The 12,446-nt window shown below is 49.5% G+C and overlaps 1 protein-coding gene across 1 annotated transcript in view; it reads left to right on the forward strand.

Moving 5' to 3' along the window:
• The first annotated feature begins 2,563 nt into the window (after positions 1-2,563).
• LOC132392944 (1-phosphatidylinositol 4,5-bisphosphate phosphodiesterase delta-4-like) overlaps positions 2,564-12,446 on the forward strand; it is a 55,271-nt gene continuing 45,388 nt past the window's right edge. Inside the window, exons 1-4 of the mRNA XM_059967542.1 lie at positions 2,564-2,776; positions 6,493-6,551; positions 8,873-9,031; positions 10,198-10,426. Coding sequence (XP_059823525.1) covers positions 2,757-2,776; positions 6,493-6,551; positions 8,873-9,031; positions 10,198-10,426 — 467 coding nt within the window. The 5' untranslated portion in view covers positions 2,564-2,756. The remainder of the gene's footprint in view (positions 2,777-6,492; positions 6,552-8,872; positions 9,032-10,197; positions 10,427-12,446) is intronic.

Raw genomic sequence — 12,446 nt, forward strand, 5'->3', positions numbered from 1 at the left:
AGATGGAAATAGAGCTGTTTCCGAAAATGCAAGCAAAGGAGTCCCCATTAGGTGCCATTATCTCTCCTAAGCTCCGCCCTAAGACATAAGATTTAAGATAACTCAAGGACTTATGGATCTGTATTCCCACATCCCTTTGTTCTAGCACATTCCTCAGTGCCCTATCAGTCACCATTACACAGTCCTACCCTTGGGTGCAACAAAGCCTTATACAACTTCAACATAACTTACCAACTCCTCCACTCAATACTTTGATTTACGGAGGCCAATGTGACAAAAACTCTCTTTATGACCCTGTCTACAGTACCTGTGGCCGCTCTCAAGGAATTCTGGATCTGTATTTTCAGATCCCTCTCCAATTGCACTCCTCAGTGCCCTAATATTCACTGTATATCTCCTACCCTGATTTGTGCAGGGAGGGGGATGTAGTAAGGTGGTGGGTGAAGGGAAAGGAGGGTCTTCAGAAATCAATTTTGGAATCTTATCCTTGAGTAAAAACACAAAACACAATGCAGTGACGTTCAAGAAGCTGGTGGGCGTGTAGAAAGTACATTGGTGGGTTATTGTTTCTTCTTCTTAAGCCCATTACCCCTAGGGTGTAGGCTGCCAACAGCAGTCCTCTATCCTGGGCCAGTCTTTCAAGTTGTCCCAGATGTAGACCATCTTCTTAGTGTATCTTTGCTCTCTCAGGGATGAGGTCTTTAGAGCTTTTGTTGTAGTTTTTGTAGCTCTGGGTTTTTACAGGATGGGGTTGCTAGCCCCATGCCCAACAATCCTCCTTTCCCAGCTGGGCTTGGAACCGTCCATGGTGGAGATGATTATTGTTTCATTCCACAGAAGTAACTTGTCCGATCTCAACCCTGGCTGCGAGGTGGAGTTTTCCAACACTCCGAAACTGGCCTGGGGTGTCCAGGGACTGACGATTCCATTTGCAATCCTTAAGAAGTCTGGTAAGGCTACACATGGAGTACTGTGTGCAGTTCTGGTCACCCCATTACATAAAGGATGTGGAGGCTTTGGAAAGGGCGCAGCAGAGGTTGCTGCCTGGATTAGAGGGTAGAGCTTTAAGAAGGGGTTTGTTTTCTCTAGAATAGCGAAGGATGAAGAGATACCTGTTAAAATTATCTGAGGCATAGATCTGGTAGATAGTCTTTTTCCCAGGGTAGAAATGTCAAATACTAGGCACTTAATGTGAGGGTGGAATGCCTAAAGGAGGTAAGAGGGGCAGGTTGTTAAAACAGAGGATGGTGTGTGCCTGGAATGGGTTGCTAGGGTTGGCGGTAGAGGAAGAATCTTTTGTTCTCGTGAGCACAAGAGATTCTGCAGATGCTGTCAATCTTGAGCAGCATACACAGAATGCTGGAGGAACTCGGTAGGTCGCGCAGCATCTGTGGAGGGGAATAAATAGTCAATGTCTCAGGCGACTATTTCATCGGGACTGGAAAGGGAGGGAGCAGAAGCCAGAATAAAGAGGTGGGGTAGGGGAAGGATTCAAAGGCTGGCAGGTGATAGGTGAAACCAGGTGGATGACTGGGTGGGAGAGGGTGGATGAAATGAGAAGCTGGGGGTTAATGGGTGGAAGGAATCTGAAAGGAGAGGAGAATGGACCATAGGAGAAAGGGAAGGAGGAGGGGCACCAGAGGGAGGTGATGGGCTGGTGAGGAGGAGGGAAGGAGTAAAAGAGGAGCCAGAGTAGGAATGGAAGAAGAGAGAAGGGGAGAGGGGAAAAAGTACTGGAAGTTGGAGAAATCAATGTTCATGCCATCAGGTTGGAGGCTACCCTGATGGAATATGAGGTGTTGCTCCTCCAACCTGCAGTTGCTTCATCGTGGCATTACAGGAGGCCGTGGACTGAAATGTAGGAATGGGAATGGGACATACTGAGTTCCACCATCCCAGGTAAAGGCCTCTCCACCACTGAGCACGTCTGCAAGGAGCACTGCCACAAGACAGCGGCATCCATCATCAAGGTCCCTCAACATCTAGACCATATTCTCCTCTTACAGTCACAGCAGCCTTTGATCCTACGCCACCAGCTTCAGAAACAGTTATTACCCTACAAGCACCTGAACCGCCCTGAATGACTTCACTCACCACAACATTGAACTGATTGCACAATCTGCACGCTCATGTTTAAGGACTCTACAACTCACTATTATTTCCTATTTATTTATTCATTGCTTTTATTTTTTTTGCATTTGCAGTTTGTCTCATTTTACACATTGCTTGTCAGTCTCCGTGTGTAGTTTTTCATTGATTCTATTGTATTTCTTTGTATCTTCTGTGCATGTCTGCCGGGAAATGACTGTCGGGTGATATATGCGTACTTTGATAATAAATTTAGTTTGCACTTTGAATTACTGGAATATTAATCAAAGTTGCAAGGCTACAGGGAGGGAGCAGAGAGTCGAGGAAAAACTTCCAAAGAGCTGGCATGGACAGGATGGGCTGAGAGGCCATTTCCTGATGCTGTAAAGGATATGACTCTATGAAAGAGCACTCCGGCATGTAAGGAGAAAATACCTTATTAATTATAGAGGAGGCCACTTTGGTTCCTGTTCATATGGCTGAAGCCACAGAAGACTGACGTGCTTGCTTTAAGGTTTGGCCCGGACTTCTCCAGCTGACTAACAAACAGCACCGATCAATTTCTCCAGTTAGCTCAGCAGCTGAGCATGGGTGTGGACAAGATGCAGATGCGGTGCTCACATCCAGCCGTGGTCCTGTGAAGGGCACTTTCCTCCTTGCCTCCCTCAATGGGGCACATACTCCTCGGGTGAGTCCTGCTCTTACGCCCACAGGTCTGTATGCATTATTTAACCATGGCTCGCTCTGTGTATACGATAAGATCAGCTTTATTTGTCACATGTGCATTGAAACCGACAGTGAAATGCACTGTCTGTGTCAATGACCAACACACAGACCAAGGGTTGTGTTGGGGGCAGTCCGTAAGTGTTGCCAAGCTTCCAGCACCTTCATACCGTGCTAACCCTTACCAATCTGTACATCTTTGACATGTGGGAGAAAACCCACACGGTCACGGGGAGAGGACACAAACTCCTTACGGGCAGTGGTGGGAATTGAACCTGATCTTTCAGTCACTTGTGTTGTAAAGCATTACACTGTATGCTACATTTTGTGTTGTGTGTGTATGTGTATGTATGAGAGAGAGAGAAATAGAAAGACAGAGAGGGAGACAGACTGACAGAGAGAAAGATCTCTCAAGTGTGTGTGTATCACAATATCACTTGCTGAACTGTTTAACCTTCCTGGTCTCTCTCTCTCTCTCTCTCTCTCCCTCTCTCTCTCTCTCCTCTCTCTTTCTCTCCTCTCTCTTTCTCTCTACCTCCCTCCCTTTCTCTCTCTCCCTCTCCCCATCTCTCTCCCTCTCTCTCTTCTCTCTTGCTGAACTGTTTAACCTTCCTGGTCTCTCTCTCTCTCTCTCTCCCTCTCCCTCTCTCTCCCCCTCTCCCTCTCTCTCACCCCTCTCTCTCACTCCCTCTCTCTCCTCTCTCTTTCTCTCTCCCTCCCTCCCTTTCTCGCTCTCCTTCTCTCTCCCTCTCCCCCTCTCTCCCCATCTCTCTCCCTCTCTCTCTCTCTCTCCTTTCTCTCTCCCTCTCTCCCTACCTCTCTCCTTTTCTCTCTCTCTCTCCCCTACCCCTCTCTCTCCCTCCTCTCCCCCTCTCTCCCTACATCCCTCTCTCTCTCTCCCTCTCTCTCTCTCTTCTCTCTCTCTCCTCTCTCTCTCCCTCCTCCTACCTCTCTCTCTCTCCTTTTCTCTCTCTCTCTCCCTCTCCCCCCCCCCCACTCTCTCTCTCTCTCTCTCTCTCTCTCTCCCCCTTTCTCCCTTTCCTTCTCTCTCCCTCTCTCGGCACCAGTTGCCATACTGCACAGTCTCATGAATATTTTAAGCAGTGTCCTTGCACCCTGACAGGTCGGATTGAAGAGTGATAAAGGGATATAATTAAATGGATCAGGTTCAGCATGTGAGGGTTGGACAGGGGAGAGTGGGAGGGGACTGTTGTTCAGTTACAGAACTGGGCTTATCACCTACTTCCACCCTCCCCCCACCAAGTTAAAGGGGAAGGCTTGAAGTAAGGCAGTTTGTCTGGCATGTGAGGGGTTAAATCAACGGGCTAGAGGCAAGCCCACAAACCGCCTGCTCAGGCTAATTAGTTCCTGCCCAGACACTCACAAAATGCTGGAGGAACTCAGCAGATCGGGCAGCATCTATGGAGAGGAATAAATAGTCAACGTTTCGTAAGAAAACCCTTCACCAGGTCTGAAAAGGAAGGAAGTGCTGATGGTAGTGAGGAGAAGAGGGTAGGTCACAGATGAGGGTCCTTAATGACAGACACTGCCAGCTTGAGGACAAGCACTAACGACGGATGCGCTATCTTGCAGATAGTGGGGAGAGTTGCGCTCACGATGGAGCTGGCTGTCTGTGGCCCTCTTGCCATCCTGTGCAATAGAGCCTCCTCACCAGGCAGTCTTCATCTCCATGATACAGCTGTAGAAATCTGCTGGAAACTTCCCGAGATTTCCCTGCACTCCCTTTCCCTCCGGTTGGGACGCTGTGAGTATGTGGGACATCGTTCCGGAGACGGTCTGCGTACCTGGAGCAGGCTGGATGGAATGCTTCACTGCCAGAGACACCTGTCCCTCAGGTGAGGCACAGTCAGTTCCCTGCGGAGAACCGAGAGACCCACAGAGCAACCAGGGTGAAGGGTCTGTATTTCTGTAGTGCCCTTCACCTAAAGAAGTGATTTCACTTGTGTATCATGGGAAACTACACAGCAAGAGTCCACAGTGTTCATCTGACCTATTCCATTATTGTTCATTGGGGGGGGGTGAATATTGGCCTCAGTACCGTCCTCCCACAGTATGCCCCTCCTCTATACTGCCCCTCCCACAGTGTGACCCTCCATCAATGTAAACTAAATAGAGATATTTACCCCCCCCCCCCGCCTTCTCCGGCGGATGACTGAGCTGACAGGCTGGTGACAGATAGAGTGAGAGAGAGAGCGAGACGGACGGAGGGAGGCAGAGAAAGAGAGACACACACACATAGAGACAGAGAGACAGAAAATGTAAGAAGGAGGGAGGGAGGGGAGAGAATAAGAGCACAGCCCATGACCTCACTGCTGCTCAGCCAGAGATGCAGGTAGATCACGTGCTGGAGGATGAGCAGGGCAGCATATTGATATTGACATGGTGACAAGGTGCGGTATCTTTGCTGAGCCCCTTTTGCAGTGAATAGCTGGGGTCGTGCGGAGTGGGTGAGCGTTATTTAGATGGCACGTATGAGTAACAGTTAGCAAAACAATATTACAGTGCCACAGTCCAGGTTCAATTCCCACTGCTCTCTGTAAGGAGTTTTTACGTTCTCCCTGGGACTGCAGGGGTTTCTTCCACCTGCTGTGATTTCCTTGCACAACCCAAAGAAGTACAGGCGAGGGTTAGTGAGTTTTGGGCATACTGTGTTGTTTTTAGAAGCACGGCGACATTTGTGGGCTGCCCCCAGCACATCTTCAGGCTGTGTTGGTCATTGATGCAAACAATGCATTTCTTTGTATTTTCAATGTGTCAATGTTCATTGATCTACAGGAAAGGAGTCAGTAAGACTGAACGGGTGCAGAGAAGACTTACAAGGATATTGCCAGGATTTGAGGACTCGAGCTACAGGGAAAGGTTGAATAGATTTGCACTTTATTCCCCGGAGTGAGGGAGAATGAGGAGACATTTGACAGAAGTACACAAAATTTCCATATACATTTGGCAAATGCAAGCAGGTTTTGTCCACTGCGATTTGGATGAGACCGGGACAAGAGGCCATGGGTTAAGGGGGAAGGGTGAAATGTTTGAAGGGAACATGAGGCGGAGCTTCTTCGCTCAGAAGGTGGAACAAGCTGCCAGTGGAAGTGGTGGTTGTGGGTTTGGATAGGTGCCTGGATGGGAGGGGTATAAAGGGCTATGGTCCAGGTGTAGGTCAATGGAACAAGGAAGAATAACAGTTCAGTATGGAGTAGATGGGCCAAAGGGCCTGTTTCTGTGCAGCAGCATTTTATGAATCTGTGACAAATGAAACAAAATGTTATTGTCTCTCTAGGTTAAATACCACCAGGTTAACTGCTCACTGGAGAAACTGTCTGCAGCCATAGAAACCTGGAGAAGTGCAGACTGCAGAAGATAGAGGGTGGGGTCCTGGCCCTTGATTTGAGAGTGGCTGGTCTGGAGAGGTGGGAGCAGCCCCATAAGGCAGCGGTCCAGGAGGTCCTGGAGCTGGGGTTGGGGACAGAGCAGGGAGAAGGAAGCAACAGGAGGGATTTTTGACAGAGCTAGCAGAGGCTGATGGGCCGATGGGTCTGCTTCGTTGGGTGGTGGGGGGGGGGGGGGTGGTTGGTGATCCTGGGAGCTGCCTACCAATGACCAGGCTGTGTCGGTTGTTTTAGGAACACCCTTGACCATTCCCAATCCTGCCTGTTGTTCCAGCTGCCCACCTGCCTTGGAATCTGCACTGGTGCCAATGGCGTCTTCCCGGGCCAGCGTGCGTAAGTACCTGACCACCGAGTCCAGCGTGGGGTGGGGGTGAGGAGTGGGTTGGTTGCAAACTAATTCCTTCTAATACCCCTCCATTTCCTGCACATCCACGTGCTTACCTAACAGCTTCTTAAACACTCTTATTGTATCTGTTCCCATCACCACACAGCAGAACACTCCAGACACCCACCACTCTTTGTGATTAAAGTATCTTGTCCTGCAATTCTCCTTTGAACTTATCACCTCTCACCTAAATGCCCTTTAGTATTAGGCACTTCAACCCTGGGAAAAATATTTTGTCTACACTATCTATGCCTATCATAGAGGGGTAGTTATTGGTCACCCCTCAACCTCTGCCGCTCCAGGGAAAACAACCCAGGCTTGTCCAACTCTCATTATAGCACATGCCCTCTAATCCTCTTATGTACCCTCTCCTAAGCCAGCCAGTGGTGTAGTGGCTTCTGCACTGGACTTCAAGGTGAGGGGTCCTGGGCTCAAATCCAGTTGGCTTCTTGCATGCTTTCCACCATACTGGGTTGAGCATTGAGCTAGCAACTCAGCCTTGTAAAAAAAAACAGACAAATTCTGAGGAACCAGCAAGGTTGCCACCAAATGTGCCATAGGGCGTGGAGAGGAACAACATCAATCCTCTTCCTATAAAGCTTCCACATCCTTCCTATAATGGGGTGACTAGAAATGATTGTAATACTCCAGATATAGTCAAACTAGAGTTTTAAATAGCTGCAACATAACTTCCTTACTCTTGACAAATAAAGACAAACGTGCTATATGCCTTCCTTTCCATACCATCAACCTATGCTGTTATGAACTTGAACCTCAAGATCCTACTGTACATCAACACTGTTAAAGTTCTTGGCATTAACTGTGTATTTCCCCCTTATATCTGACTTTTCGCAAAACAATGTTGCATCTCTATAAAACCCTGGTTAGACTACACTTGGAGTATTGTGTTCAGTCCTGTGTGCCTCATTATAGGAAGGATGTGGAAGCTTTAGAGATGGTGCAGAGGAGATTTACTAGGATGCTGCCTGGATTGGAGAGCATGTCTTCTGAGGATAGGTGGAGTGAGCTTGGGCTTTTCTGGTTGGAGAGAAGAAGGATGAGCGGTGTCTTGATAGAGATGTGCAATATGGTAAAATGCATAGACCAGGTGGATTGCCAGAGACTTTTTTCCAGGGCAGAAATGGCAGGTGCTCGCACCCTTTCTCTCTTCCTCAGCTGCCCATCACCTCTCCTGGTGCTCCACCTCCTTTCTCTCATTGTCCACTCTCCTGTCCTATCAGATTCCTTCTTGTTCAGCCCTTTACCTCTTCCACCTATCACCTCTCAACTTCTCACTTCATCACCCTTTTATCACCTGACAGCTTGTACTCCTTCCCCTCCCCGTCCATCTTATTCTGGCCTTTTCCTCTTCCTTTCCAGTACTGATGAAGGGTATCGTCCCAAAGCGCCAATTTTTTATTCCTCTCCATAGATCCTACCCATCTTGCAGAGTTCCTCAGCATTTTGTGCAGTATTCTATGTTCACTTACCACAATTAATCTCCAATCTGCCATTTCTCTGACCATATCTGCAACCGAGCTGTCCTTTGGCAACCTCCTATGCTACCTGCAATGACACCGCTCTCAGAATCAGGTTTACTATCACTGACCTGTCTCAGGAAATGTGTTGTTTCTTAGCAGCATTTCAGGGTGATGCAGTAAAATGACTATAAAATACAATAAGAATATACGATGGTAATAATGCGAAGAGGGCATGCCCTGGATGGTCAGGGTCCTTAACGATGGATGCTGCCTTCTTAAGGCATCGCCTTTGGAAGGTGTCCTCAACGCTGGGGAGGCTGGTGCCCATGATGGAACTGGCTAAGTTTACAACCTTCTGCAGCTTTTCCTGATCCTGTGCATCGGAGCTCCATACCAGACAGCAAAACAACCAGTCAGAATGGTCTCCACAATACATTTGTAAAAACTTGCTAGAGTCCTTAGTGACAGTCCAAATCTCCTCAAGCTCCAACGAAGCCTAACCGCTCATGTGCGCGCTTTGTAATTGCATCAATATGTTGGGCCCAGGACAGAGACAAATCTTCAGAAATGTTAACACCCAGAAACTTGGCACCGCTCTTCCTTTCCACACCTAACCCCTCGATGAGGACTGGTGCGTGTTCCTTCAGCTTCCCCTCCCTGAAGTCCACAATCCCCACCTTGGTCTTAGTGACCTTCAGATTGCTTAAACTGTCTCTGGAGTTTCCCACCCCTGGACGCTGGGCGGCAGGTTGCTGAGGGGGCGTTCTAACCGTTGTGCCTGTGGGCAGGGCTGCCAGTGGACGAGGACCTCCGGGCAATGCTGGGTGGGGCGATGATGAGGAAGGTGAAGTCCCGGAGCTGGAAGAGGCCGAGATACTTCAAACTGCAGGAGGACTGCATGAGTATCTGGTACCAGTCCAAGAAATCCGGCAACCCTCGTAGCAGCTGTGAGTCCCTGTGGGCCCGGGGGTGCGGGGAGGTGTGCGGGGAGAAGACGGCAGATGGAATGGGGAGAGGATGGGGCAAGGGAGGGTGCAGAGACTGGGTGGAGAGGAAGAGAAACACACGAGAAGGTTGATTAGGAGAGGGAGGGGTGATTGAGGTGAGGGGTAGAGAGAGTGAGTGGGAATGGAAAAAGTTGAGAGAGGTAGAGAGGAGGGTTGAGGGAAAGGGCAGTTCGAGGGAGAAGAAGTGGGCACTGAGAAGGGCTGGGGAAGGGGTAGGTAGGGGGGAAGGAGAAGAGAGGAGTTAGGCAGAAAAGGGAGAGTAGAGGGCAGAAGAGGAGACACAGGGATGGCCAGAGAGTGAGGGATGGAGGAGGTGCGAACAGTGAGAGAGGGAGGGGAGGGATGGCAGAGAAACGCAGTGGGAGGGAGAAAGTGGGTGGGGAAAGAGGATCAGAGAGAGCTGAGGAAGTTAGAGGAGCACAGGGGAGATAGAGGGAGAGGGGCAATTATTCTGAGAGGAGTGAGGTAGGGAAGTGGGGATGAGGGAGGAGAAAAGGAAAGGGCATTGGTGGGAGAGATTAGGGAGAGGGGGAGGGATGGAGTGACAGCAATGATGGAGAGCAGAGAGAGAACGGGAGCAGGAATTGAAAGTGGGGGAAGGGAAAGGGTGAATAGAGGTTGGGAGGAGAGGAGGGTGAGGATGCAGGAGAAATATATTGGGGTAGGGGAGGGGGAGAGAGTGATGAAATAGTGAAGGGAGGCTGGAGATGGAAATGGGAGGGAGAGAGTATGAGGGAAGGGAGGAAAGAGGGAGTGTTTGGGAAACGTGTGGTTGGGGAGGGAGAGGAAAGGAGAGGAGAAAAGGTTGGGGTAGTAAAGGGGAGAGAAATAGCTGATAGATGGTAGAAGAATGTGATGAAGAGAGATTATTAGAGAGAGAGAAAGAGAAACTTCTCCCCCTACCTCCCTCCCCTTCACCCTTTTCCTCCCTCTCTAGACCTTTATCCCTCTCTCCCTTCACTTTCCCTTCTCCCTTCCTCCCTGCACCTCCTGCCCCCGATCGGCCTTGTGTGGGCCAGTGACCTGCCCGGGGAACCCACAAGTAAGGACAGGCTGTTGAAGTTCCAAGTTGGGTCAGCGCTCTCCCTCTCCACCCTCCCCCACAGTCTCCATCAGTGACATCGAGGCGGTGCGCGAGGGCCACCAGTCCGAGGTTCTGCAGAGCACCGCCGATGAGTTTGACCCCGAGCGCTGCTTCACGCTGGTGTTCCGCGGCCGCAGGGGGAACCTGGACCTGGTGGCCGACTCCCCGCGCGAGGCGGGACACTGGATCCAGGGTCTACGCAAGCTCATTGAGACCGTGAAAAACATGGACCAGAAAGAAAAGCTCGACCAATATCCTTCCCTACAGCTCATTCCAGTGGGAATTTGAGTTTGCAAATTTGCGGGAGGAATTGGGATGTCCCTCAGGTAGAAGCAATTGGGACTGTGTAGAGGGAGCTTCACTCTGTTTCTCACACTGGGAGTGTGTGATGGGAAGGTATGGAGGGAGCTTCAATCTGTGTCTGACCCTGGGAGTGTGTGATGAGACAGTGTGGAGGGAGCTTCACTCTGTGTCTGACCCTGGGAGTGTGTGATGAGAGTGTGGAGGGAGCTTCACTGTGTCTGACCCTGGGAGTGTGTGATGGGAAGGTATGGAGGGAGCTTCACTCTGTTTCTCACACTGGGAGTGTGTGATGGGAAGGTATGGAGGGAGCTTCACACTGTGTCTGACCCTGGGCGTGTGTGATGGGACAGTGTGGAGGGAGCTTCACTCTGTGTCTGACCCTGGGTATGTGTGATGGGACAGTGTAGAGGGAGCTTCACTCTGTGTCTGACTCTGGGAGTGTGTGATGGGACAGTGTGGAGGGAGCTTCACTCTGTGTCTGACCCTGGGAGTGTGTGATGGGATGGTGCAGAGGGAGTTTCACTCTGTGTCTGACCCCGGGAGTGTGTGATGAGACAGTGTGGAGGGAGCTTCACTGTGTCTGACCCTGGGAGTGTGTGATGGGAAGGTATGGAGGGAGCTTCACTCTGTTTCTCACACTGGGAGTGTGTGATGGGAAGGTATGGAGGGAGCTTCACACTGTGTCTGACCCTGGGCGTGTGTGATGGGACAGTGTAGAGGGAGATTCACTCTGTGTCTGATCCTGGGAGTGTGTGATGGGACAGTATGGAGGGAGCTTCACTCTGTGTCTGACCCTGGGAGTGTGTGATGGGACGGTGTGGAGGGAGCTTCACTCTGTGTCTGACCCTGGGAGTGTGTGATGGGAAGGTATGGAGGGAGCTTAGACCATAAGATATAGGAGCAGAATTAGGCTATTTGGGCCATCGAGTCTGCTCCACCATTTCATCACGGCTGATCCAATTACCCTCTCAGCCCCAATCTCCTGCCCTCTCCCCATATCCCTTCATGCCCTGACCGATCAAGAATCTATCAAACTCTGCCTTAAATATCCATAAAGACTTGGCCTCCACTGTTGACTGTGGCAAAGAATTCCACAGATTCACCACCCTCTGGTTAAAGAAGTTCCTCCTCATCTCTGTTCTAAAAGGAGACCCCTCTATTCTGAGGCTGTCCCCTCTGCTCCTAAACTTTTTCACTGTTAGAAACATCCTTTCCACATCCACTCTATCAAGGCCTTTCACCATTTAATAGGTTTCAATGAGGATACCTCTTATTCTTCTGAATTCTGGTGAATACAGGCCCAGAGCCATCAAACATTCTTCATATAATAAGCTGTTCAATCCTGCAACCATTTCTGTGAGCCTCCTTTTAACCCCCTCCAGCTTCAACAATGTTTTCTAAGATAAGGAGTTCATAACTGTTCATAGTACTCCAAGCGAGACCTCACCAGTGCTTTATAAAGTCTCGACATCCTTGTTTTTATATTCTAGTCCTTTTGAAATGAATGTTAACATTACATTTGCCTTCCTCATCACAGATTCAACCTGCAAGCAAACCTTTAGGGAATCCTGCACAAGGACTCCCAAGTCTCTTTGCACCCCAGGTTTTTGTATTTTCTCTCCATTTAGAAAATAGTCAACACTTGCATTTCTTCTACCAAAGTGCATGAACATATACTTCCCAACACTGAATTCCATCCGCTCATTCTCCTAATCTGTCAAAGTCCTTCAGTAGCCTCTCTACTTACTCAGAAATACAATACCTGCCCCTACACCTATCTCATATTTTCTGCAAACTTTAAAACAGAGCCATCAATTGCATCATCCAAATCATTGACATATAAAGTAAAAAGAATCAGTCCACAGACCCTGGGAACACCACTAGTCACAGACCACCAACCAGAATGGATTCCCTTTATTTCCATTCTTTGCCTCCTGCCAGTCAGCCACAGCTTTATCCATGCTAGAA

The sequence above is a fragment of the Hypanus sabinus genome, chromosome 4 (genome assembly GCF_030144855.1).
Source record: "Hypanus sabinus isolate sHypSab1 chromosome 4, sHypSab1.hap1, whole genome shotgun sequence".
In the NCBI taxonomy this organism is placed as follows: domain Eukaryota; kingdom Metazoa; phylum Chordata; class Chondrichthyes; order Myliobatiformes; family Dasyatidae; genus Hypanus; species Hypanus sabinus.